This window comes from Diuraphis noxia, unplaced genomic scaffold (assembly GCF_037042655.1).
Source record: "Diuraphis noxia isolate RWA-SAM2 unplaced genomic scaffold, SU_Dnox_SAM2 contig0005, whole genome shotgun sequence".
NCBI lineage: Eukaryota > Metazoa > Arthropoda > Insecta > Hemiptera > Aphididae > Diuraphis > Diuraphis noxia.
The window spans coordinates 49,895,213-49,922,013 of record NW_028301715.1 but is presented as its reverse complement, the minus strand read 5'-3'; the positions used below and the strand labels follow the sequence as shown (position 1 = coordinate 49,922,013).

Below are 26,801 nucleotides of genomic sequence, written 5' to 3'. Positions count from 1 at the left end.
ATAAAAAAAGTATATTAGGTGTAATTGATTATTCAACACAATTTACTATTTATAAACGTTTCTATTTCGGCAAATCAGAAATATATAAATAGAAATATAATATACATACAGAAAATACACACACAAAAAATAATTTTTGTACGTAAACAATGATTTTCTCATGTCTCATAAAATCAAATGTAAATAAGATCAAATAAGTCTTAAAGTAAATAAATGATAAGTTATATTTTGTACTAATAAATTCACGAACATTTTTAAGAAAAAATGTAATTTAAAATAAATAATTATTTTTAATAATTAAGCAATCATTAAAGAACACTATAAGTATCTTATTAGGTATAATTTGCGTTACAAATAAAATCTTAATTAATTTTTAAATGTATATTAACTTAGTTAATTGTAATTAAATTTCCACACAAATTAAAAAATTAAAAATTGACAGAATGCCAAAATCGGAAGTGTCCATTAGAAATATATGCAGAATAATTATACTATATATGCAATTATCACGTAAACAAAAAAAAGACAATTTAATTTAAAATTCATTTTTATACAATTTATTGATTTTAATTAAAAGTGTTTGACTTTTAGCTCAACATTAGATAGTCCTGATGTAGATTCAATATTCATTAAAACACCCTTATGTACTACTTAAATTCAGTACAGTAATGATATCATTGAATTCTATGCGAAAAATAATTATTCTAATATTGTTAAATACTGTATTGTACATAAGACATAACTAAACATAAATCAATCTTATTCACAACATTCTTTGTATTTTTCCTATATATGTATACTTTGGTTCAATAAGTTGGATTGAGATCTTAAATATTTCGTATGTAATAATAGACATAGTAGTATGGTACATTTGTATAATATATAATTTTTAGTTGAATTAACCCAGAATTGTTATTAGACAGAATAACAAATGTATATGATTGTTACAAATTTCGAAATAGAATCACTAGTATCAAAAATGTTTAGTTCGAAATATATTTAATTTAGCAATGGCAAATTATTGACACGTTGTGACCAAATTATCCTATGACCTGTACAAACTGGGGAGCGATAACGTTGGGGGATTGAAGAAAAATATGAAAACTGGGTGTGTGTATATATATGGTATATAATTTAAAGTATATGATTCTACAGACGACAAATAAAAATTGTGCGCACAACACAACTCACGGATCATTGAACAAAATGTTAGAATTTGCTAGTGTTACCGATAAACAAAATACGTATATATATATTGTTATACTATTATTTGTGTCATGTCTTTTGTCGGCCATTGAACAAACATAACGCTGGGCAGATAAAACCCGGTAAGAAAAATAAATGTTTGATCTTACTCCCCAACATAAATAGTTATAGAGACAAATAATACATATAGTTAGTGCAAAATTAAATCGTTGTGATTGTGGATAAATTGAACATATTTCAATACATACCACTAAAAGTGTGTTGTACGTCTAATAATAAAAAAAAAATTATAACGTTTTAAACGTTGTATTGAGAGTTTATATTTATTTTTCTAGAATAATTTTTAAAATTATATGTATCAAATCGATGAGAAAATACAAAAACATGTATACCTAAATGTAAATCAATACTGTACTTATAAGTATAAGACATATAAAACTATAAAAACAATAGCTCTTCCTAAAAATAAATAGGAAAATTTAATTATTTTCAAAATGTTATATTTATTAAACAAAATAGAATCACTGTGTCGCCGCCGCGACAACGCGCCATAGTACCAACGACCACACACACACACACACACACACAATCACCTGTTTTGTCATATTATTGTTGTATTTACGTATATTTTATTTGTGTCCCGTGTGAATTATTCAATTATGTAATATGTAGATTAAATGTTATCGCTCGCCGCCGCCGCGCCGGCTACGTGAATATTTAACACGGCCGCCGTGAATCTGTCTTCCACCGTACGTTCGTGAGTAAAGACCAACGCGCGTGTTAATATTATATTTCCTCTCTAAATAGGGAAAATTGTGTTTTTTACTATAATCATTGGCGCCAGAAGGGCCTACTTATTTTGTTGTTATATAAATTAAATTATTATACCTCTGTGCTGGCGTGAATCGCCAAATTTATTACATTTGTGTGTTAACACCATTTTGCGTGTTTTTATTTTTATGTTATTATTATATAGCTAGGCAGCGGCTGGCCAGCAGTGCACCGACAACCTGTGAGTTTTATTTATATTATTATTTATGCTATAATACATATTATTTAGTTGTTAGGCCAAAAGGGCCATCTATTTATTATTAGTATTTGTTGAGTCATAAGGGCCGTACATTATTTTGTGTTATTATTATTATATTTATTTCTGCCATAAGGGCTATATATATATTATATTTAGTATATTTGTCGTATTTGTTTGGTCATAAGGGCCACGCATTATTTTCATATACACAATCTTTTATATTATTATATTTGTTGAGCCAGAAGGGCTAATTTTCATATTATTTTGTTGTGCCATAAGGGTCAAGTAAAACTTACATTTTTATACTTGTTCGTTTTATACGAGCTAATAGCTCAAATAGCAGCTTCTTATATTATTATATTTTGTTGAGCCAAAAGGGCTAAGATATACCTATTATATCTTAATATTATTTACCTTGTTCGGCCATAAGGGCTTCGATTTATTGATTATTATATTATTATTTGTGTTGCTGTGATTTTATTTATATTATATTGTGTTTTATTAAATTGTGTATTATACAGCAACTCATACTACCTAAACCGTGTTACCATTTTTTATTATTATTATTTATTTGTAAACACACATTACACACCTACACATATACACGCTTAGAGACAAATACACATAACACACAACACACATTACGTAGCTCGACAGTATTTGCCCGGCGATCCCGACCACTGCTGTTCGAGCTATTGCACCACTACACACCCAGCTATTCCTCGTATATTCAAGATCTAGGTGTTAGTGGCAACTTTTAGGTGTTCGGCGTTCGCGTATTATTTTTATATGCTGCCGGCCCGTACATTTTGGTGACCTCGACGTGATGTTCATTGCTATCACACATTTTACTCATAATCGCGTAATTATTGTTATTGGTAATTATTCAGACCTGCTCAGCTCGTTGAATGTTATAAATATTATTATTGAGAACCATTAATCACTTATTCTAAATATCGGTCTTGATATTATTATATTATAGTATTCAAGAACAAGGTCAATCACCTCTCGTGTTAGTTGCTATTATTATTATTGAACTTAAATACGTACGAGTAAATGTGTGATACAGTGTCAATTATAAAATAAATTCAATCAGAAACCTAGTAGTGTTGTGAGTATTATTCTTTCTAAATCCGTGATAAGCACTATATATATTATTATATCGTGATTTTGATTTTCTCTTTTTGTCTATAAATATGGTACTTGACGAAAGCGATCTAAAGGTGTTAGCCGATATGAAAAGAAAACGGGGAGTGGTAAAGGCTTCACTGACCCGCATAAAAACGTTTGTCAGCAAATTTGATCCTAGGGAGCAAGCTGTATCATTATTAGAATTTCGGCAAGAAGAGTTGCCCCTGATCAACCGGAAGTTTGATGACATTCAATCACAAATAGAGTTGCTCAGTGTTGACGAAGATGTTCAGGCTGAAGAGGACAGATCAAACTTTGAGCAAGATTATTTCTCCATTAGATCCAAAATACAGGAATTAATTAATCTAGAAAAGTCACACAACACGTCAACCCATAACTCTACATTTTTGACTGGACATCATGCTCAACGTATGCAGTTAACACCCATACCTTTGCCCAGCTTTAATGGAAACATTCAAGACTGGTTTTCGTTTTTTGATATTTTCAAAGCAATGGTTCATAACGAAGATGGCTATACTCCGGCGCAAAAGTTTTTCCATTTGAGATCTTGCTTACGAGGTACAGCATTGGATCTAGTTCAGTCTATTCCAATTAGCGATGTGAATTACGACGTTGTTATTAAACGGCTTATACAACGTTATGACAACAAAGGTCTCGTGATTCAGTCACACATACGTTCGATTTTGGATTGCTCACCTGTCGATGATTCAGTGCCTAATTCGTTACAAAGGCTCCACTCTACCGTGTGCACACATGTCGCTGCACTAAAGTCCTTAAATCAACCAGTCGAATATTGGGATGCTTGGCTGATAACGATAGTTACTGGGTTTTTTGACAGAAGTACAGCTCACAGTTGGCAACTATATCAAAAAAACACAGATCTACCAAGGTATGCAGACCTCGAAGCATATTTAGCTAATCGATGTGCTGTCTTAGAAACATTAGCGTTCAACAGACAACCGGCTAGTACTGAAAATGTGCAAGGTGGTTCAAGTGTAAAAAAGAGTTGTGGAGTGACCAATTCAAAAAAGGCGCTATTTGCTACAGACAGCAAACCTAGTAGACCATGTCCTTGCTGTTCAGAAATGCATCGGATGTATATGTGTCAAAAATTCAAAAATCTTTCGATATCAGAACGGTTAGAGCTAGTCAGAGATAATCGATTATGCTTTAACTGCTTAGCTCCATTTCACACAGCCGACAATTGTAAGTCAAATTACTCGTGTAAGAAATGTCATCGTAAACATAACACGATATTACACTTTGAGAGAAAACAAGAGGAGCATCAATTAGAAGACCAGCCTTCAAATGCTGCCTCCCTACCAGAACCGTCAAGCATACAATCACCTAGAGCTAAGAGTATGATGTCTGTTGTGAAACCTAAGGAAGTTACACATGTTTTTCTGGCCACAGCAATAGTTTCAGTTAGAAACAATTTTGGTGTATATCGGAAGTGTCGAGCTGTGTTAGACAGTGGCTCGCAGGTAAATTTTATTTCGAAAAGATTTGCTAAGCAGCTCCAACTGCCATCAAGGAAGACCATAATGCCGATAAGTGGTATCGGCGCAAGTACAACGCAATCCACCAACACCATAGATGCTCATATGAAATCCTGCATAAGAAACTTTGGCGTTAACATCAGTTGCTACATATTGCCGGTAATCGTCGAAGAACTACCTTCAGTAAAACCACCCAAGGAAGGATGGAAAATTCCTAAAGACTACGAATCGTTACTAGCAGATCCATCGTTCTGCGAAGCAGGGCCGATCGACCTATTGCTTGGATGTGGCATTTTCTTTGACTTAATGGAAGCGGAACGCACCCCATTGGCGCCAGGTACGCTTTGTTTACAGGCAAGTAAACTTGGTTGGTTAGTTACGGGAGGAATCCAATCAACCTGCTTACTAAGCGTTGGTGAGTCATTAGAGAACAAGTGGAGACATCAAGGATTTGTAGAGGACAATGACTATGGCCGGCTATCTAAAGCGAACAGAAGATGCACCGAAGAACAAGAAGCAGCTGCACATTTCCAAGAAACAATGAAACGCGATGAAGACGGACGGTTTGTGCTGCGACTGCCCATAAAACACGAGATTAGCAACATCGGCAAGACCCTTGATATGGCTACAGCAAGATTTCTGAGTGTGGAACGCAGGTTACAAAGAGACGAGAGCCTTAGAGGTGCGTATGTCACGTTCATGAAGGAATATGAAGCCGACGGTCATATGAAGGAAGTAGATAACAGCAGCACGTCAACCACACGGTTTTATTTGCCACATCACCCAGTTCTGAAGGAGTCCAGTCTGACTACCAAGTTGAGGGTCGTATTTGATGCCTCGGCTAAAAGTTCGACGGGAGTATCACTGAACGATATACTCATGCGTGGACCAACCGTCCAAGAAGAGCTATTTGCCATTCTGGCTCGATTTCGAAAGCACCAATATGCCATCACCTCTGATGTAGAGAAAATGTTCAGGCAGATATCCGTGGATCCTGAAGATCAGGATCTTCAGTGTATTTTGTGGCGTGAAAAACCAAGTGACAGTTTGCGAACATTCAAGCTAACCACTGTAACTTATGGGACCACCTCAGCGTCATTCATGGCAACGCAATGTCTTGTGTCCCTCGCGGAAATAGAGAAAAACAGATACCCTGAAGCTGCATCCGCCATCCGTCGTGACTTCTACATGGATGACCTCATGACTGGTGCAGAGACGATAGCGGGATGTATTCAGCTACAAACCCAGATTAGTAACATTCTAAGCTCAGCCAGATTGCCACTTAGAAAGTGGTGTTCAAACTCTGATGAGATCCTCGCTCATGTGGTTAAGGAGCAAAGGGGGCCCTTGTTTGTCATCCGTGCGGAGGCGGAAGATATTGTCAAGTCACTCGGTTTATGCTGGAAACCAGTCCAAGATGAATTCATATTCCAGCTAGCGTCCATACCCATAAGAGCTAAAGTTACGAAGAGGATGTTGCTGTCTGATCTTAATAAAATATTTGATCCACTTGGCTTCTTGACTCCTGTGCTAATCACGGGAAAAATATTTCTGCAGCAACTTTGGCAGATTAAGGTTGAATGGGATAATCCTCTACCCATAGAGATACAGACGAAATGGGAATTATTCCATCAGCAACTTGAAGAACTTGGATCATTGTCGATTCCTAGGAAATGCAAGCCCTGTGTAAGTGAGCAGATTGAATTTCATGGTTTTTGTGACGCCTCACAAGAGGCATATGGAGCGTGCATATACGTGAGATCACAGGGCATAGACGATGGTGGACAAGTTTATAGCAGATTGCTGTGTTCGAAGTCACGAGTAGCACCACTTAAAGGGTCAACGATTCCAAGGCTTGAGTTATCTGGAGCACTAGTTCTGGCTCAGCTTGCTGTCAAGGTGGCGTTGGCGTGGGATGTAGACGTTAAGTGCTTCCATCTTTGGACCGATTCTACTGTGGTGTTAGGATGGATCAATAGCCACGTTACCAGACTAAAAACATTTGTAGCAAACCGTGTGGAGCAAATATTAGAGATAACTGATCCTAAGCAATGGAGGTATGTCAAGACTGAAGAGAATCCTGCCGATTTAGTCTCAAGAGGAGTCAAACCACACGAGCTAGAGGTTTGCAGCACGTGGTGGAATGGGCCAGTGTGGTTGTCCCAGGCAAAGAACCAATGGAAAGTAGTTGATACTCTCCCACAAGACACTTCGGAACTCCCAGAACAGCGGCTTAACCAGCTAGCGTTATTGGCAGTGAACCCGCTAAAGGATATTGTAACCAAATACTCTACTTGGAATCGACTTCTACGTGCCGTTGCATGGATTCTGCGATTCGTAAAGTACGTCATGTCCAAACGCCAAGCACAAGAAGCAAGTTACTTGCCTGTTCAAGATCTCAGAGGAGCCGAGAAATTCTTAATACGAAGAGCGCAAGCAGAAGAGTTTGGAGAGGAGATCACGGCATTAAAGAATCAGAAAGAGATACCACACAGCAGTAAGTTACAGGCACTAAATCCAGTAATAAGAAACGAGTTATTAGTAGTGGGTGGCCGTTTAACCAATGCCGACATTTCAGAAGAGCAAAAAAGACCAATTGTGCTGCCCGCAGATCATACAATTACACAACTCATTTTCAAGGATCGACATCGGAATTTACTACATGTTGGCCCTCAAGCACTTTTAGCTGATATAAGGCGCCGTTATTGGCCTCTGCGGGGACGAATGATTGCAAGATCCGTTGTAAAACAATGTGTAACATGCATTCGAGCTAAACCATCATTTCAATACCCATTAATGGCTCCATTGCCCAAGGATATTTCTGCCATAAGGGCTATATATATATTATATTTAGTATATTTGTCGTATTTGTTTGGTCATAAGGGCCACGCATTATTTTCATATACACAATCTTTTATATTATTATATTTGTTGAGCCAGAAGGGCTAATTTTCATATTATTTTGTTGTGCCATAAGGGTCAAGTAAAACTTACATTTTTATACTTGTTCGTTTTATACGAGCTAATAGCTCAAATAGCAGCTTCTTATATTATTATATTTTGTTGAGCCAAAAGGGCTAAGATATACCTATTATATCTTAATATTATTTACCTTGTTCGGCCATAAGGGCTTCGATTTATTGATTATTATATTATTATTTGTGTTGCTGTGATTTTATTTATATTATATTGTGTTTTATTAAATTGTGTATTATACAGCAACTCATACTACCTAAACCGTGTTACCATTTTTTATTATTATTATTTATTTGTAAACACACATTACACACCTACACATATACACGCTTAGAGACAAATACACATAACACACAACACACATTACGTAGCTCGACAGTATTTGCCCGGCGATCCCGACCACTGCTGTTCGAGCTATTGCACCACTACACACCCAGCTATTCCTCGTATATTCAAGATCTAGGTGTTAGTGGCAACTTTTAGGTGTTCGGCGTTCGCGTATTATTTTTATATGCTGCCGGCCCGTACACACTGCATTAACTCTCAAAATTTTCCAATACTCGCGTTCTGATATTCCTAAACCATACCTATATATTTACGATGATATTTATGCAGCACACAATCAACCAATTCAAGGTTTATCAGCGTCCCATATAATAATACGTTGATGATGTTATAACGATTTATATAACACACATCATACACACACACACACATACATTTTTAATCACGCCTGTTTAAAAGTTTGAAACAGACAGTCCTTATTCAATCTGCGGAAGACCACATAAGAGAAAAACCCATGCATATAACCCAAACGGCAAAAAAAACTAAAACATCAATGGGCGATTTCAGACAAGAGTTGTTAAAGCTTGAGGAAAAAAAAATAAAATTACTTCAAAGTGAAGAAAAAGACGACGAAGACTTAATGTTTTTAAAAAGTCTTTTACCTGATTTGAAGTCTTTATCTAGATCGCAAAAAATGAGAACAAAAATAAAATTTCAAGAAATTTTGTACAACGAAATTATGAATAATGAGCCTACAACTTCTATACAGTATTCAAGCACACCAGCATCAGTTTCTACGCAGTCATCAATTTCAACTGAAGATAATTCTCATTGGCAACCATGGCAACATATCAATTTTAACGATACCAACCAGTTCGTAAATGGCCCCATAGAACCTCTCCAAGAACAGGGTACAATTTACGAAAATATGTAAAAAGTTTAACAAAGTTCTGACTCAATATTTTTTTTTTCATTTTTGTTATGTCAATAAATAAGTTTGTTGAACGCTTATCTTATTCATTTAATTTTAGTAAAAACTAAATTGTTTTATTACAATATCTGTTGCATAATATGACTTAAATAAGTATGTTGTACGTTGGGTTGGTATAAATAAAACTTTAGAGTAAAATTTATATACTTATATACTATAGGTAAACTATGGGTAAATCGGTGTTTTGGAAACCTATTTTAAGCCAAATGAACTTATAATAATTTTATTTTTAAAAAAATTCTATAATGATGCTCTTCAACAATATTTTTATAATAACAATTCAAATTTGAGGCACAAAACAAATCATTTAGAGTTTATACAACAATTATTTTTATAATTAAATTTAGAAACATATATTATTGTTGTGGTGTACTGTTGTAGTATTTATTCGTTTTTTTAAAATAATAAATAAAACTAAATTTGATATATAGAGATGCTAACTCAATATACTATTCACTTAATCAAATTTATTTAAATAGCTTACCTCAATGTAAGAAATAGCCTTTCTTCTACAGGTATTGCTTTTCGGAAGTTGGTATCTTCTTTTTCGATCACACTTCGTATAGCTTCCAAAATTATATAAAAAGTAGTTTCACTCATGCGACAATACTCAAAAAACTTGACTGGATAATTTTTTAATTTACTGAAAAGTGTATGAAATTCCCCTTCAGATAGCCTATGTTTATTTATTTCGTGAACCCATAAACGGTTCTTAACCAAATTTACTTTAATATCAATTAAAGCAGCACTTTCAGCCAACAACATTTTTCTGGACGTCATCTTGGTCGAGGATCGAAAAAACGAATGAAAAATACACGAACACGCGCATGTAAAATCGCTAAAGTGTCCCCATCAAAATCGCTAGAGGACATCGCGCGTGTAAAATCGCAGAAACGCTCGAAACGCAGAATCGAAGAATCGCTCCCAGTGGGGCCGCACCTTAAGCCTGTTAAAGTGAGAAGGAAAATGTGTGTGCAAACGAGTTCTGATAATAGGGATTTTTGTCACAGGTAGCCAAAATATATGTGCGCAATCGAGTTGTGTATATTTGCGCAAACGAGTTGTAGCCATAATAATATAGTACCTGCATCTGTAATATACAAATATTGCTTATAACGTTATAACATACCAGTAAAGGTGATCATTATTTTCCATGTATATATAGACTATTGGGAAACCATCTTCAAAGCAGATATTCATTTTTAATGCGAAATATGGTAAGAACGTTCATTTTTCGGGTGTTTCATATAAAGCCCTCACCACAATATCTTTGGCACTATATAATAATTACATTAATAATAAGCTATTCTAATGACATCGTAATATTCAGGCTCCAGCGTATGTACTGAAGTGATAAATAACCCACGGTCTGTTGTTATCGTTTTGCAGTTTCCCTTACTTTATATTATATAATTGGACATACTTAACATATTTATGGAATTTCGTTTTATTTATCCAACCTTTTTTGGCACCCTTTTCAACTGAAAAAAAAACTAAATATATCTAAATACTGTAATAAGTAACTTTTTTGTAGAGAACAACCGTCCTATTGATATCTATAATTACCCGAGATTTCCAGAATAAGTATGATAAATGAACACAAATGGAATATCATTTTTGACGGGTGTATAAAAATAAACCACTAGGTATAGACAAATAAACAATTATATAATTTATAAAAATATTAAATACCTATAATTGATGTCGCAAAAAGATATTTTGGTTTCAAATAATGGGGTAACAAGATTTCATACAACTTAAAATTTAAAAAAAAAAAACGAGATGATCACTATAACAATACCATAATTAAAATTAACATAATCTTAAATTTTTCAATAAATATTTATAAAAACAAAACCTCGGAATACGGATTTATTTAATTAGTATAGGTATTTTAATTTTATATTCAGTACCTTATATACAATATACATATAGCATAATATGAGAGTTAATCTAATATATATTATTTTAAATTTAAACTATAAAAATCAAAACTTAAAATAAAATAAAATAAAAATTGTTTCTACCTATATGTTTTCAATATTTTACAACAGCCGTTATAACGATTTTACAAATACCTGCACAATTCAGTGAATATTTCATGTATCTACGGTCATTTGTTTTAAAGTTTGACTAAAAACCAAAATCGATTTTCTTTTTTCTATTTCTTTTTTCTTTTTGTTTTTCCAGGCGCTTTTGAAAACTTCTGTGAATTTTAAATTTTGCCCTTTCGAATGCACCAATTAGATTCACTTTATCACTACAAAAGGTACTGAAGTTGAAAATCGAAGTATTATTTTTACTAGCTATCTCATGTACATTGTACACAAATAAAAAAATAAAACAATCAATACAATTTAATATACAGGTATACACAACACACAACATGTATTTAGAAGAATGTGAAAATGTGGAAAAAAATACTAGCACAAAAAAAATGAATTGTCATGAATTTTTGTGTAGTTTGGGTTAGATTAAGAAAAAAATAAACCCTCATTTTTAGTAAAATTTTAATCGCAGCGATGAACATCGTATCGATTTACGTTCAAGCCACCCACAAGGGAGATTGTAGAAGATGACATCCAAGGGCAGTTTAACTATTAGTTCGTTCTGCAAAGTGTCAATAAAATTGTTTGTGAACTTCTTGACGCTTTAAAACTTAAGAAAAAAATTGTTTAATATAATATTATGAACAAGACATATCACGACATACTATCCGGAATTGTTTAAGAATTAGTTTAGAAAAAATGTCTACAACTTAAAAAAGTCAGCACAATTAAAATAAAATATTGTACAACTATAACTAGAATGAATCTAGATAGCGGAAAAACTATTCAAATTATATGAAATAATATTCTTTATATACATAACTAATTTTATGATTGCTGAGCTAATTATATTTGAAATACAAAACGATTTAAAGTTCAAGCTTTTTGTGGATCACTTATTGAATGTAATAATTTCAATTTTAATACAATTATCATATTCTGAATACTGCTACAAAACTAGTCACTTAAGCAATTTGTAAACGATTTTGTTTTCATTTTGTCAAACAAACCGTAAGATGAATAAGTTTTTAGACTCAACTAACAAAATAAACATCACAAAGATGTAATATATTTACACGAACGTTTGATAATATAGTTGATCACAATTAAGAACAAACAAAGAGTTTTATAATAAACAAACAGTACTAACAAAACAGTACTAAGCAGATTAAAATTAAATCAATTTTCAGCACAGCGAATCCCGATTCGTATTTATGATTTCACTAAATGTGAAACAAAAACAGAAACAGAAGATTTTGACAGAACACACAGATTAAAAATAACGTCCGTCGCTTATATCGTAATATACGTCCCACACCTTTGGTGGATGACGTGATAAAATTCATGACGTTTCACTAATATATATTCTAGTATAAAATTAAGTAAGCAAGTAATGTAAACGGTATTTCGTTGGAATATCCCACATCATAAACGCATACCGCTGTACAGCACGCGTGGGTTTCTCAAATATATCATTTTGTACATTTGCAACAAGCTGTACTATTTCACACTGAATATAATACGTGCATGGGACATTGTGTACAAACGGTTCGTTAATTCCGTGACCCAATTCTCCCTCCATGCGTGCTGTATGCGCACCAAAACGAAGTGTTCGAAACGACCATATATCATTGTGACCAAGTGGAAAATTGTGTTTAAATTTTGATATATAATATATTATTAATATTTATTAATATTATGTTTTTATCGTACCATTGCGCGAACACAATGATTTGTTACAGCAGTCCCCGCATTATATTATAATACTGCAAGTACATATATGAGCGTCCCAGAGCCCTCTTCCCCCATCCATACCCCCACTACGATTGCTTAAACTATTTATATTTTGACGTTTTCCGTGTGGTTGTTTGCCGAACGTGTCTGAAAGGCTTAACTGCAACGGTTTGTAGGGTAGGAGTAGAGGGCGCGTCGGCGGCAGTAATGAAGCTCGGACTTTGATTATCGCCAGGTAATCCGGGGGCTCGCCGACACACGTTCCTGCTTCACTCCCCCAATAAATCAACCATATAATTCGTGTTTGCCCACCAACGTTGGCAGTCCCCATACTACAACAATCCATTCACTTCCTCACCACTCAGCACTATATCTCCCTCACACACTTCCTCATGTCCACCAACTCCGCTCATTATGCAAATCCCGTATCAAAAGCACCATAATATTGGTAACCACAGACGCAACTTTGCATCAAAATGTTCCAAATCTGTTTATTACGCCTCGTAGAGCAAATTTACTAGACAAATGTATGTTTTGCATATATTATGTCAAGTCGTTATGTATAGAATTATTAGAATTACTCTGGCTTTGTCTATATAGCACCTCGTCACAGATACAAACAGGATATAGCCTGAGAAAAGGGAGATTGGAAGACAGTTACCTGCAAAAGCTACGTCACATAAATATACAAAACTTAATCTATATCAGTTGTATATACCCTCTAATATATAAACCACAGTCATTTACAATGAAATAACATATATTATAATATTCACAAGATCTATATAGTATATAGGACATAGGTACTCGTATGCACTCCGTTCCTACAAAATGTTTTTTTTTATAAATTGAGTTTGTTTAACTACATCAAAAATGCTTATAATTTTTCCCGGCAATCTAATTTCATTACCTACTTATTGGTTTTCACTCATTAATATTTTAGAATATACATCAGATATACAATTATAATAAATATACTTGGCATTTCACAAAGGAGAATCATTCTCTATAGTTTTACCATTTCAATAACAAATTATGCATTATTCATGACTTTACTCATACCAAATTGAAATCTAAATGAAAAAGTCAAAAACAGATGTATAATAATGCTTATAGAAAAGGGCAATAAAATAGGTATGTATAAATAATAACCCGAAGTTTAATAATTTATAAAATACTGCTTCTTCTGCAGATATGAAATACTTACTCTTGTTTGTTAATAAAGATGAAATAAAAAAAATTTTGTTACCTGTATGGTAGAAAAAATATTTCGTTTTTTTTTTATAGAAGCACTTGAAGCTGTATAGGTACTCGTGAATAATCATAATATATAACTTCATAAAAAATAGGCGATCTTTGAAATTTTAATCATATTATGAATTATGACATTGAATTATTATCTAGTTTTTGAAATATGTTATTATAATATGTATTATTCTTAATCAAATGTATAAATAATTTCAGCAACTTTTATCAAACTGAAAATTGAATTTCACTGTATTTTTAGCTACCACTCGGAATGCTTTAAAAGATAGTAAAGATACATTTATATTTAAAACTATCATGTACATTTCCATAATATGTTAGGTGTTTTATGCTTGAATAAAACTAATCGATAAGTAAAGTACAATAAATTTACTTCTGTTCAACGATTAGCTCAATAATGATATACAAGCAATAATGTGTTTTTACTGTAAGGTTTTTGTTTTTTTTTATACATGTAAACACGGGGATAGTGCGTTATGGGGCTCTGGGGACAAAACGCGTTTGGAGTTCTAATTTAAACGGTTCAACGTCCCTAAGGTTACAAAACAGATGAATAAATGTGGAAACCATATTCAAAAGATATGCCTGAGGTAACACTATGTATAGAAACACAAAATAAAAATATTGTAACGTCGAAGAAAATCTCTAATAGTAAGTATAAAAAAGACTTTCACGGGTCGGTCGTTTTTTTATTTTGACCTGAATCGGCCCGAAACTTCAATTAAAAATTTGTAACCGCTCAGACCCGGTCTCTAATTTTTTTTTTTAAATTTAACTCGACCAGGCCTGTTTATAATTAAAAAAACCATTTTAATTTTTAAATAATTATAAAATGCGTAGGACAAGTCAATGACAGTGTGTTTTCAATATATTATATTGTACCGTGATCAATTTATTAATCGGTGAAATGCTTTGTAAAAAAAATAAATATAAATTATATCTTATATTGTGAAAACAAATATTGAAAAAGGAGAAAGATAATACTGCTATGCTGTATAAAAACCTAACCTAACATGTATTTTTATAAAAAATAATTTGCACATTTTCGTGAGTTTTACGTATTTTGTAATAATTCAAACTTTAAAATGCTTAAAAAATAATATTAGGTGACTAGGTCCTTTCAATATTTTTCAATTACCATTATAACAATATATTATATACATAAATATACTTTCCAACTGCTATTATATCAACTTATGGGAAACATTGTATACATTTTCAAGCTTTTTTATTCAACGAATAACATTTTATGACATTTAAAGAAAAAAAATTGATAGTCGAGTGTCCGTAAACCGCTTAAAATAAGTCAAAATGTCATAATGTATAGGAAATACTAATATAAACGTTCAGTGAAAATTGCATGTGTCTACCATAATTTATTGTTTTAGAGTTACACCAAAATTGATTTAGTTAAAAACCAATTTTGCATAAAGATTCTTATTTTTTCTAAATATTTTATTTTGTTTTTTCCAGCTCTTTTGAAATCTACTGAGAATTTTATACTTTTACCTCCTCAACGCACCAAATAAATTCACTTTTCCATTGGAAAAACTACTGAAGTTGAAAATTGAAGCATTATTTCGGCTACTTATCGTGTACACCGATATAAAAAAAATTAAAAAATCACATCATTGTAAAATCAATGCATTCATCACTCTACTCCGAATCTAATATAATACAATTATATAGTAAATAAGCAGTATGAGAATTACTTGAGGAAATATGACAAAAATGATCACAAATATTTTAGGTAAGGCTAACCTAACCAATATTTTAATATTAAAATATGTTGCATTTGAAAATTTGACTTGGTACACTAAAAACAAATTATAATAATTTATTTTAATGCTACGCGGTGTGGAAATACATACGTATATAACCTATTAATTATTTAGTGTAGCCTAAATATTAAAATACATTTTGGCATAAACTTCTTTTTGTAATATGTATGAAATTTAGCAATGTTCCTTTTATATTTATGACTTATCAAATATGTACTCAAAACCCAGAAAACAGTAATAATAACTGTACCTATTTAAATTTTATATCTTTAACTTGTTTCAGAATTTTCTTAACAAGTTTATATTTTTATATTTTATTAAAAACAATAACTTTCTGCATACTGCTGTAATAGGATATGCATATATTAATCAAGAATAAAACATTATAAAATAACTTAATACCAACATTTATAAGGAAAAAGTAAAATTCAAGCGATTTTTTTCTACATTCTTGTTCATCATCCATAGAATCATAATTTAAATTATATATATATATATCTTTTATGATAAAATAAAAATCTTTATGTACAAAATATAACGAGATATTAATTAAAATTAAAATATGTAATTATATAATATCGTAAAACTTTTATAATAGTTTCTCTTGCTTGAATTTGAATGAGTAATGTTTTATTACTGGGAACTTTGTTTCATGAATAAGAAATAATTATATGAATATATAAAAAAATCGTTAAATATAAGTTAGGTACCTATAGGTAACTACCCACATATTTAAATAATAAAAAATAATATAATGCAATCAGATAATATTTTATAAGTATTTTTAACTTTGTATACTATTATATTATGTGTAACTAAAAAAGATAAGATAGGTACATAAAAGCTTACGTCTGTATACAAAATATTATGTATTCATTTGGACTTGGCGTGTGTAAAAAAAAAAAAATATAACCATGCAGCTTCATATAAATAAAATAATAACTATACATAATAATATATCTATATTTCATGAAGAATATACATTAATATTACATCCATTTGTTTTAAATGAGATACTTCATGCAATTTGGAAACGAAACGAAAGGAGTTTATAAACGCGAATACTATAATATTATTATAACCTGCAGCCCTACAAACTCACCGTAAGGGTATATTATAAATTTACATGGACATTAGGAGCGACCTAACCATTGACTCACACGTACATTATGACATTTCAAATATATACGACGAGTCGACGAATAATATTACAAAACGTTAATATATAATAGATCAATTAATGCTATAATATATAAGGAATAACATATATTATATAAGGAAATAAGCACAATAATATAAAGTTCGTGTATGTCCATTACTCAGATATAAATATAATATTTACTTTTATGTGTATATATTAAATATATTGTATAAGTATATGTGTTAACTGTACTTACGGTTGCTGTACGGTGTGCTGCCTGATGGTGGTGTTCAGGTGTACGGGTGGTCTGACCGCAGCGGCGGTTGGTGGAAACCTTCTTTCAGCCGTTGTCAGACCGTAAATTTCATCTTCTTCGCGATCGCTCAGACAGCTAGATGGCTGCGGAATAATAATAATAATAACAAAAAATAAGATTAAATTAATATAGAAAAAAAAGTACAAAAACTTAGTCGTATAGATTTTCGTAACACGTACGTGCGTCTTCGCACCGGAACAGACAAAAGTTTACCAATCAACACTGAATAAAATGGACGGAGCCACCCTCGTCATTTCTGCCCCCACGTTATCCGTCCTATACGCGCTTTACGTGCGCCGCCGTTTTCTCGACTCCTTTGAACATCTCTCTATAATCCCTAAGGGTCCCACTCACTTAACAACAACTGCACTCAAAAGAGTCTAGCACGACTGATTGAAATGGTCGCTAGTTACCAATACATCTACGTATATTTAATATAGATGTATGCTAAGACAATTTTCCTTGTATTCACAAATCGACATTAACGTTAACTAGTGATTTGATTAGTATTTTCAACAAAATATACAGCAGCAGTGATTAAATTTGAGCTCATGTCGCCTATATCTAGACAGAATAATATTGAATAATCATGGACTATGTAACGCAAAAATAGTTGTAAATATGTAATTCATGATATCTATTGTATGGTCTCTAGTGAATCATATCTATATAAATTAAACGTATTTGAATAATAATTAAGCTGGAGTACTAACAGTGCCTATATAAGGCGAAGAAAAATGTAAGCATAAATATTTTTTAACTTTAAAACTTCTTATAATTTGCATATTTTGTACACTGGGTTTTTGACGTTTCTCAATATTAAGAAGATTTTAGAACCCACGAGATACAAAGAAAAAATACATTTATGAAAACCCCATTTTTTTATGGTTTTTGAGTTATCTTATAGTAAAATCAAACTTCACAAAAATTATAAAAAGTATAACATTTTCGATGATGTGACTGTGATATATAATTTTGTCTTAATACCTACCTATAGACATATTTAACTATTATATAAACTTTTTATTTTAGATTCTGAGCGGAGCGATGAATGTATTGATTTTACCATGATGTGTGTTTTTTTTGTTTTTTTTTTTTTTTTTTTTGTGTCTGTCATCACGTTTTGGGGCAGTAAAAATGCTTCGATTTTTGACTTCAGTACCTCGTTCGATCAAAAAGTGAATCTAGTTGGTACTTTGGGGGGTCAAAAGTAAAAAATTCTTAATACTTTTCTAAATAATTGAGAAAAACAAACTAAAAATTAAGGGAAAAACGGGAAATTTTACGCACACTCATTTTTCGACAAAATCGATTTTGGTTTTTGATGTAACTTTAAAACAAATGACCATAGATACATGAAATTTTCCCCTAATGTTTATATAAGTATATTCTATCCACCATGCAATTTTCCAAAAATTTCGACTTAAGTTGAACTATTCATAGGCATTTCAAATTTTCGATCATTATTAGTTTTTTTTAAATTAATATCGATAAAAATTTATTTGTTGGGTAGAAAAGCTTGAAAATTTAATACAAGGCTCTTAACATATAGTTACAATAGCAGTTGAAAAATAAAAGAAATTCATAGTCACCATTTTTTTTTATAAGCATTCAAAGTTTGAATTTTGACAAAATACGTAAAAATCACGAAAATTCACAAATTATTTTAAGCTAGAAATTCATAAAAAATTTTCGTTTTAAATCTAAGATTTAAAAATTTAATACAAGATTCCTTACAAGTTTTTCAATCTTTATCACAAATAAAAATTCCACCTGAAATTCAAATTAAATTTTTATGAGCAGTTGAAATTTAAATTTTTACAACATTGGATTTTTACTTTTAGCGATTTCCTTATTTTGGTGTACCTAACTCTAAAACAAATTACCACAGATACTTGAAATTTTGACTGAATGTTTATATAGGCGTGTTATATATTTGATAAAATTTTCAAAATATTTAGATTTGTTTTGAGCTGTTAATGGACATTTTAATTTTTCAACTTTATTAGTTTTTTTTTCTATAAATATCGATAAAAATTTATTTGTTCGGTAGAAAAGCTTGAAAATGTATTACAAGGCTTCTAACACATTGTAACAATAGAAGTTAAAAAATATTAAAAATTCGTAGGCACAATTTTTTTTATAAGCATTTAAAGTTCAAATTTTGACTAAACACGTAAAAATTACGGCAATGTTCAAATTATCTTAGATAGAAATTCATAAAAGTTTTTCTTTTTAATTCTAAGATTTGAAAATTTAATACAAGGCTCCTAACATATTATTACAATAGAAGTTGAAAAATAAAAGAAATACATAGTCACAATTTTTTTTTATAAGCATTCAAAGTTTGAATTTTTACAACATATTATGTAAAAATCACGAAAATTCGTAAATTATGTTATGCTAGAAATTCATAAAAAATTTTCCTTTTATATCTAAGATTTAAAAATTTAATACAAGGCTCATTATATATTTTTACAATAGCAATTGAAAAATAAAAGAAATATATAGTCACAATTTTTTTTTATAAGCATTTAAAGTTCAAATTTTGACTAAATACGTAAAAATCACGAAAATTCGCAAATTATTTCAAACTAGAAATTCATAAAAAAATTTCTTTTTAAAAATAAGATTTGAAAATTTTTAATAATCTATAATATATCCTAGACAAATAAACCGTCTTCGCTCAGAATCGTTTTTCGTATACAATGATATAATATCATTGGATTCAAATTTAATTTCATCCATTACAGTAACCCACTTGTAACCTACTGTACAGCAGAGCGACATACACGACTTACCCGCTTTTTTTTTATTTTTAAATTCAAACATAAAGTCAAATAAAATACAACTTGTTACGTATAACCTTACAAAATATTATATTCTGAACGAAGTGATGAATGTATTGATTTTACAATGATGTGTGTGTTATTGTGTCTGTGTACAGCATAACTAGTCGAAATAATGCTTCGATTTCAAACTTTGGGGGTGGTTTCTGATGTAAAAGTGAATATCCTTGGTGCATTATAGAGGTCAAAAGTTAACATTTTCCAACAGTTTTCAAAAAAATAGATATTTTTATATGGTTGTAATTCACCAAATGTTAATGTTAGTGATACCTATATACAGTTTAATTTTCAAAATTTTTCGACTTTTTTTGAGTTATTTATAAACTACTGAAATATTCGATTTTTTTGAGAATTTGTTTTTGAAGTGTCGGTAAAAAAATGTTGGACAACCAAAAAAACATGAACATTTAATACAAGGTTCCTTATGAGTTGTTCTAACTGTAGCTAAAAAAAATTAAAAATCGTTAGTCACAATTTTTTTTTGTAAGCGTTTATAGTTAAAATGTTTACGAAATCTGTCGAAAACGCGAAAATTTCCAAGTAATTTTGAAGTTTAAAAATCATAAAATTTTTGGTGTTTATAACTAAGGATTAAAAATACAACACTAAGTTTTCAATAAGTTTTCCTTCAAGTAGCTATAGAGAAAATTCGAAGCATCATTATAGGAAAAATTTTAAGTGCGTTTGAATTTTAAATTTTTACGAAATAGCGTAACGATAACGATTCATCCTCAAACGATTTTAAATATTTGTTATTTTTCAAAAAGTATATGTAGTAGATACTTGAAAACTTTACCAGTTATTAAGATTGGCATTTTCTTTACATGATTTAATTTTCAAAATATTTTGACTTTTTTTGAGATATTTATAGACAACTAAAATTTTCAATTTTACTAAAATTTTTTTTTGAAGTGTTGATAAATTTTTTTTGGCCCTATAAAAATACTTGAAATTTTAATACAAAGTTTCTCATAAGTTATTATTATAGTGATTAAAAAATTTATAAGAATACATAGGCACAATTTTCTTTTATTAGCATTTGAAGTTCAAATATTGACAAAAATTCGTCAAAACCATGAATATATTTTTTTTTTGTGTCTGTCATCTCATTTTGGTTCAGTAAAAGTGCTTCGATTTTTGACTTCAGTACCTTATTCGATCAGAAAGTGAATATAGTTGGTACTTTGGTGGTCAATAGTAAAAAATTCTTATATATTTTTCTAAATAATCGGGTTAAACAAACTAAAAATTAAGGGAAAAACGGGAAATTTTGCGCACAATAAGTTTTCGACAAAATAGATTTTGATTATTGATGTAACTTTAAAACAAATGACCATTGATACATGAATTTTTCACCGAATGTTTTTATAAGTATATTCTATCCGCCATGAAATTTTCAAAAATGTTTGACTTATGTTGTACTATTCATAGGTATATGCAATTTTCGACCATTATTAGTTTTTTTTTAAATTAATATCGATAAGAATTTATTTTTTGGGTAGAAAATATTGAAGATTTAATACAAGGCTCTTAATATATTGTTACAATAGCAGTTGAAAAATAAAATAAATTCATGGTCACAATTTTTTTTTATAAGCATTCAAATTTTGAATTTTGACATAAGTACGTAATAATTACAAAAATTCGTAAGTTGTTTTAAGCTAGAAATTCATAAAAAATTTTCTTTTTAAATCTAAGATTTGAAAATTTAATACAAGATGTCTTAAAAATTTGTCAATCTTTATCACAAAAAAAAATGTCTACCGGAAATTCAAATTAAATTTTTATTAGCATTTGAATTTCAAATATTGACAAAAATTCGTTAAAACCATGAATATTTGCAAATTATTTTGTAGTTCAAAACTCATAATATTGTTTGCATTTATATCTAAGGTTATAAAATCCAACAATACGTTTTCCATAAGTTTATAGTGACTATATATATTTTACTGCATATGAGTACAATGTTTATTCTGTTATTATTATACATTGTTCACAAAATATTATTTTGAGTTTAAAAATTTCACTTAGAATAAAATAAGCAGTATGCAGTATTATAGAAAAACGACAAAAATTTAAATACCTACGTAAATCTATTAACATGTATGTAATATAGCTAGGTATAATGAAAATCGTGAATTCGAATACTCACAGAGTATTTTCCGGGTGCGTATAGGTGATGAGAGTACGCATTTCCGGCAATGTTGCATGGCGACCTTGAGGGTGAAGAGGGTGCTAACAACGTGATACGGGGAGATAATTCGGCCCACTCGGCGGCCCTAAGTTCGTCCAGATACTCCAAAATGTCTCGATAATGGGTGTTGTACAGATCTGCGTACCGGGACGCTAAGCCTTCCAAATAGCCTCGTTCGCCGTTCTGTAATCATAATAATAAAAATAATAATAATATGTATTCAATGAAAAACTCACTAAAACGGTAATCGTGAGGGCACCGGGGGTGAATGTTAAATTTTTTCTTATGTACAACATGTATGGCAGATATGGCAGAGGGTCGTACTCGTATATAGACTGGAAAACGGAGAGAAATTTTCCCTTCTCTAGTACACACGCCACATATTATATATTGGTATTAAACGAACCAGGATCCAATCCTGCATTGAAGCCTGAATAAGGCCCCCAAACTCATTTTCTGGGCATTATTTATTTTTCAGCGTCATCCACTAGAAGAGGGCGCCAATAACTGTCAAACCCGGTTAAAAATCGAGATTTCCTGCAGGACCCGCTACGGAAGAAATATAGACAATAAAACAATGGTAGGTAGAACGAAAACGATTTATTAACTGATCAGGCTGTATTAAATTCATCGTTTTTTTTTCGTATGATTTACGACTTAACGTATCATCCAATTGTAAACCTTGTATCATAAAATATAATATATTCTTATAAATTATTATTGGGTCCTTATAAACGAGTGAAGTACGAAATAAATTGACACAAAAATAATATTATTTGGCACAATGACTTCTCTGTTAGATAGTTCGGTTACGAACTGAATCTAATTCACCTAACAGCCCGATGTATGCATGTTAAGAATAAATCATTCTACTAGAACATCATACTCAGATAATCAGATTCACTTCATAGTATTATTCAGTTAAAACATAATAATTTCGAAGTCAACTATTTACAATGTATTAACAAATTAATAACAAACTCGTTTTCAATATCGATCTTAAGATATCTTTAACTAATCAATATAAATCTTTACATCAATTGAGTACATCGAGGAGTAGAATAATCATTTTTTTTTTAATCGTCCAACATTGTTTGGCTCAAGGAAAAAATAAACCAAACAAAGGGATAGTTCGTTTTAGTAAGGATAACAAGTACACACACTTGTGACTTGTATACATATATAGATAAAATTGTTAATATGACATTAACTAATTTATGAATATGAAACACTCACAGAAGTGTACTTAAAACTAAATTTCAGGGAAGATGAGTAATTAAATTTAACAAAAATTTTATAATATAAGCAATTAATTCTGTTTTTTTTTTTTTTTTTTTTTTTTTTATGGGGGGTGTCACTATACTTTTATTTAATAAAAGATTGTATTTTAGTGTCATCATAACACTGCCGGTAGGTACTTATAGTATTTCTTTTTTTAATAATATATAATATAATTAATCTATAATGGTTGTTATATTTGTTTTACTTTTAATCGACATGCAAAATTTGAAAATCAGTAGGTACATAATATGAAAAAAAAATTATTTAATGTACATATTTTTGATTTTTCTCCAACTTTAATATATTCTCAATTCCCGGTCGTAAAATGGTCATTTAAAAAATTCAAATACTGAATCTGAGGTAGTTAATATATTTAAGACTACGTAAGTGTAGACAAGAGTAGTTAAAATTCATTGCAGATTATTCCTTGCCTTTAGATGCCCGTAACGACCAAAAATGTAAAAAATTGTAAAACGTGAATTTGGTTGACGTTGATATTTTTGGAGAAAATATTCTACTTATGCGCTCAAAACGTTAAGACCACCTACTGCAATAAATAATTTTATATGTTCTTTTATTTCTCAAAAATGTAAAGCTTCGATTTTTAAAATGTTTTAACACAAATGAAATGTAAGATAAAATGAATTTTATGGATTCAAAAATCAAAAAAAAAACTGTTTAATGATAGCTTATAAGGCATGATTAATGATTATGTTAGTTTAACACAAATAAAAACGTATATATTATAATGGACGTATTTAAAATGCGATTCGATGCACATATCAAACAAATTCAAGTTTATATTATACATACGTACAGCAATGCAATAACATTATGCACATTTACACGACTTCTTTACAATTCAACTACTGTAGCGTTGTCTTAAATAGTGGGTAACTACCGACACTATAATATACAGACTGTCCCTTGAGGGTACATACCCTTAACCGTAGAGAGGATCTCGTTGCTCAGACAAAAACCAGTTTTGCAGTTTTATCTATAAACTAAAGAAATTATTAAAAATCATGAGATTAATGAAAAAAAACGTTGAAAGGTCAACATTTTCAAAAAAATAAACTTTATAAAATAGTTCTCTTAATTTATTTTTAAATTCAAAAATAACTATTGTTTTAACTTTTTTATCAAAAAATTTAATGAAATTAAAAAATAAAATAAATGTAGCCCTTGTCTGTGTGAGTCTAATAAAAAAAAAGATTTATTATATATTTATTATCTCAGGAGATATCGCAATGGGTAAATTCTAGCAGGACACCCTGTATATATACATTACGCAGCAGAAAAATAGAAACCCATTCGTTTATGTTTGATTAACTCTTGTGGTTATGTAAACTTTGCAAGAATCACAGCAGCGAAGTTTATAGGTAAGCCACGGCGATAGCGCGTCCACCATTCATCCGTCAGTCAATACTTTAGACTTAACGTCAACGCGTAATCCCCGTAGAGAATATAGCACGTGCTATCTGCTTGTAACCGGCAAAGGTCATTCCGAGGGTAGGTATATCCGGTTATTATCGTCGGAAGGAGGTAAATGTGGGTAGTATAAGAGTGAGGAGCAAGAGAGTTACGATTATTATTATTCGTCGGCAACAAAAACGGCCAGGGGAAGAGGCGGGGTGGGGAGACACGTAAGATATACGTCGTTGCGAGACAGTCACCGTCGTGAGAATGGAAAAAATGACTTTCGACCCGAACCTCTGCGTGAAAAATTTCCGTTTATAATGTTCTGCCAAGACGTCAATTTTTCATGCGCCAAAACCTGCGGGGCAGACGTGAAAGCGGGGTTGATGTGAGAAAAAAAAGTTCAAAAGCTCAAATGATTATTCCCCAGTAAAAAATGTACCACCCCCCCGAGGTTATGTTTTCTAATACCTATGCGACCCGTTACTAACCATCTATCCACACTCAACAATTATTGCCACAGCTAACATCTCTTATCGTTGATCTCGTTTTATTTTTATTTACAGCTGTGTGCAAAAAAAAAAACAAAAGCGTACACTGACAGCTTTATGTATAACTTCCTTCTCACAAGTCAACATTTAATACATAGCCGTTCTTAAATTTCGCAACAGCCCAGTTTTATAGAGTTATGGATACGGCCTTTCATATAAAATACATAATGTACGTATATGTTCCATAGTCATTTGGTATTTGGTAAGATCGTATACATTTTAAAACCATTTGTAATCATTTAAACATGCACACCCACAATTAAACGATTTATCGAAAAATAAACAGATTTAAGACAAATATAACACCAAACAATACGGATTATTTATGTTAACATCAAAATAAAATCGAAACAATATTATTTTATACTTAAAGTTAAATCGAATACAAAAACTATATCATACAAAGATATAGGTACACATCAACATATTAAAATTATATAACTACATATAAAATATACGAAGAAATCAAATTGTTAAAAACCAATTGATTTCAATAATTTAACACGGTAGGTAGTCTAAATATTTTAAATACATAATTATGTAAAGGAAATAATAGGTAGGTAATATACGTATACTAAAAAGTTTCAAGTCTCTTCGATTTTTTTTTAATTAAAAATAATAATAGTTACTATCAATTTTTGAAAAATTAGGATATTTCATTGTAATATCCGGTTTTGACAAAATTTGAACTTCAAACGGCGCTTCTTGTATAAAGTATTTGAATAGAAAATTTGATGAATTCTTCACTTTAAAATTTGAACAAAATTGATTTTTTGAAAAATTTATATTTTGGTTACCAGTGAACTATAGATTGTTTTTTGGAACAATTCCGAAAATAATACTAGAATTTGTCTTCTCTAGATCACAGCAAAGTCCAACTAGATCAAATTCTCCAACAGAAATCTCCATAAAAGTTGAAAATAGTAGCGAATTGTATGCTCCAAGATGTATCACACAACAAAAAAACACACATGCCATTGTCAAGTTTATTTATATTACCCCGCTTGTCTCGAATCTAAATAGGCTAACCTTTTAAATTTAAAAATAATTTTATAAGATAGTAGAATATTTCAGGAAAAGGA

At 30.8% G+C, this 26,801-nt stretch overlaps 2 protein-coding genes across 4 annotated transcripts in view; one reads left to right on the top strand and one right to left on the bottom strand.

Annotated features, from left to right (window-relative positions):
* The window catches only part of LOC107163882 (uncharacterized), a 93,264-nt gene that overhangs the window by 38,515 nt on the left and 27,948 nt on the right, over positions 1–26,801 (bottom strand). For 2 of the 3 annotated variants that reach the window (XM_015511496.2, XM_089228232.1), the window contains exons 2-3: positions 22,427–22,651; positions 17,366–17,508 (exon numbers count right to left, since the gene is read on the bottom strand). In XM_015511496.2, the coding sequence (XP_015366982.1) occupies positions 17,366–17,508; positions 22,427–22,651 (368 nt within the window). The remainder of the gene's footprint in view (positions 1–17,365; positions 17,509–22,426; positions 22,652–26,801) is intronic. The other variant, XM_089228231.1, reaches the window with a different exon arrangement.
* Positions 1,751–8,124, top strand: LOC149055473 (uncharacterized). Its single transcript, XM_089228230.1, has 2 exons — positions 1,751–7,384; positions 7,466–8,124. The coding sequence occupies exons 1-2, from the start codon at positions 3,433–3,435 to the stop codon at positions 7,834–7,836; spliced, it is 4,323 nt and encodes a 1,440-aa protein (XP_089084356.1). The 5' UTR covers positions 1,751–3,432; the 3' UTR covers positions 7,837–8,124.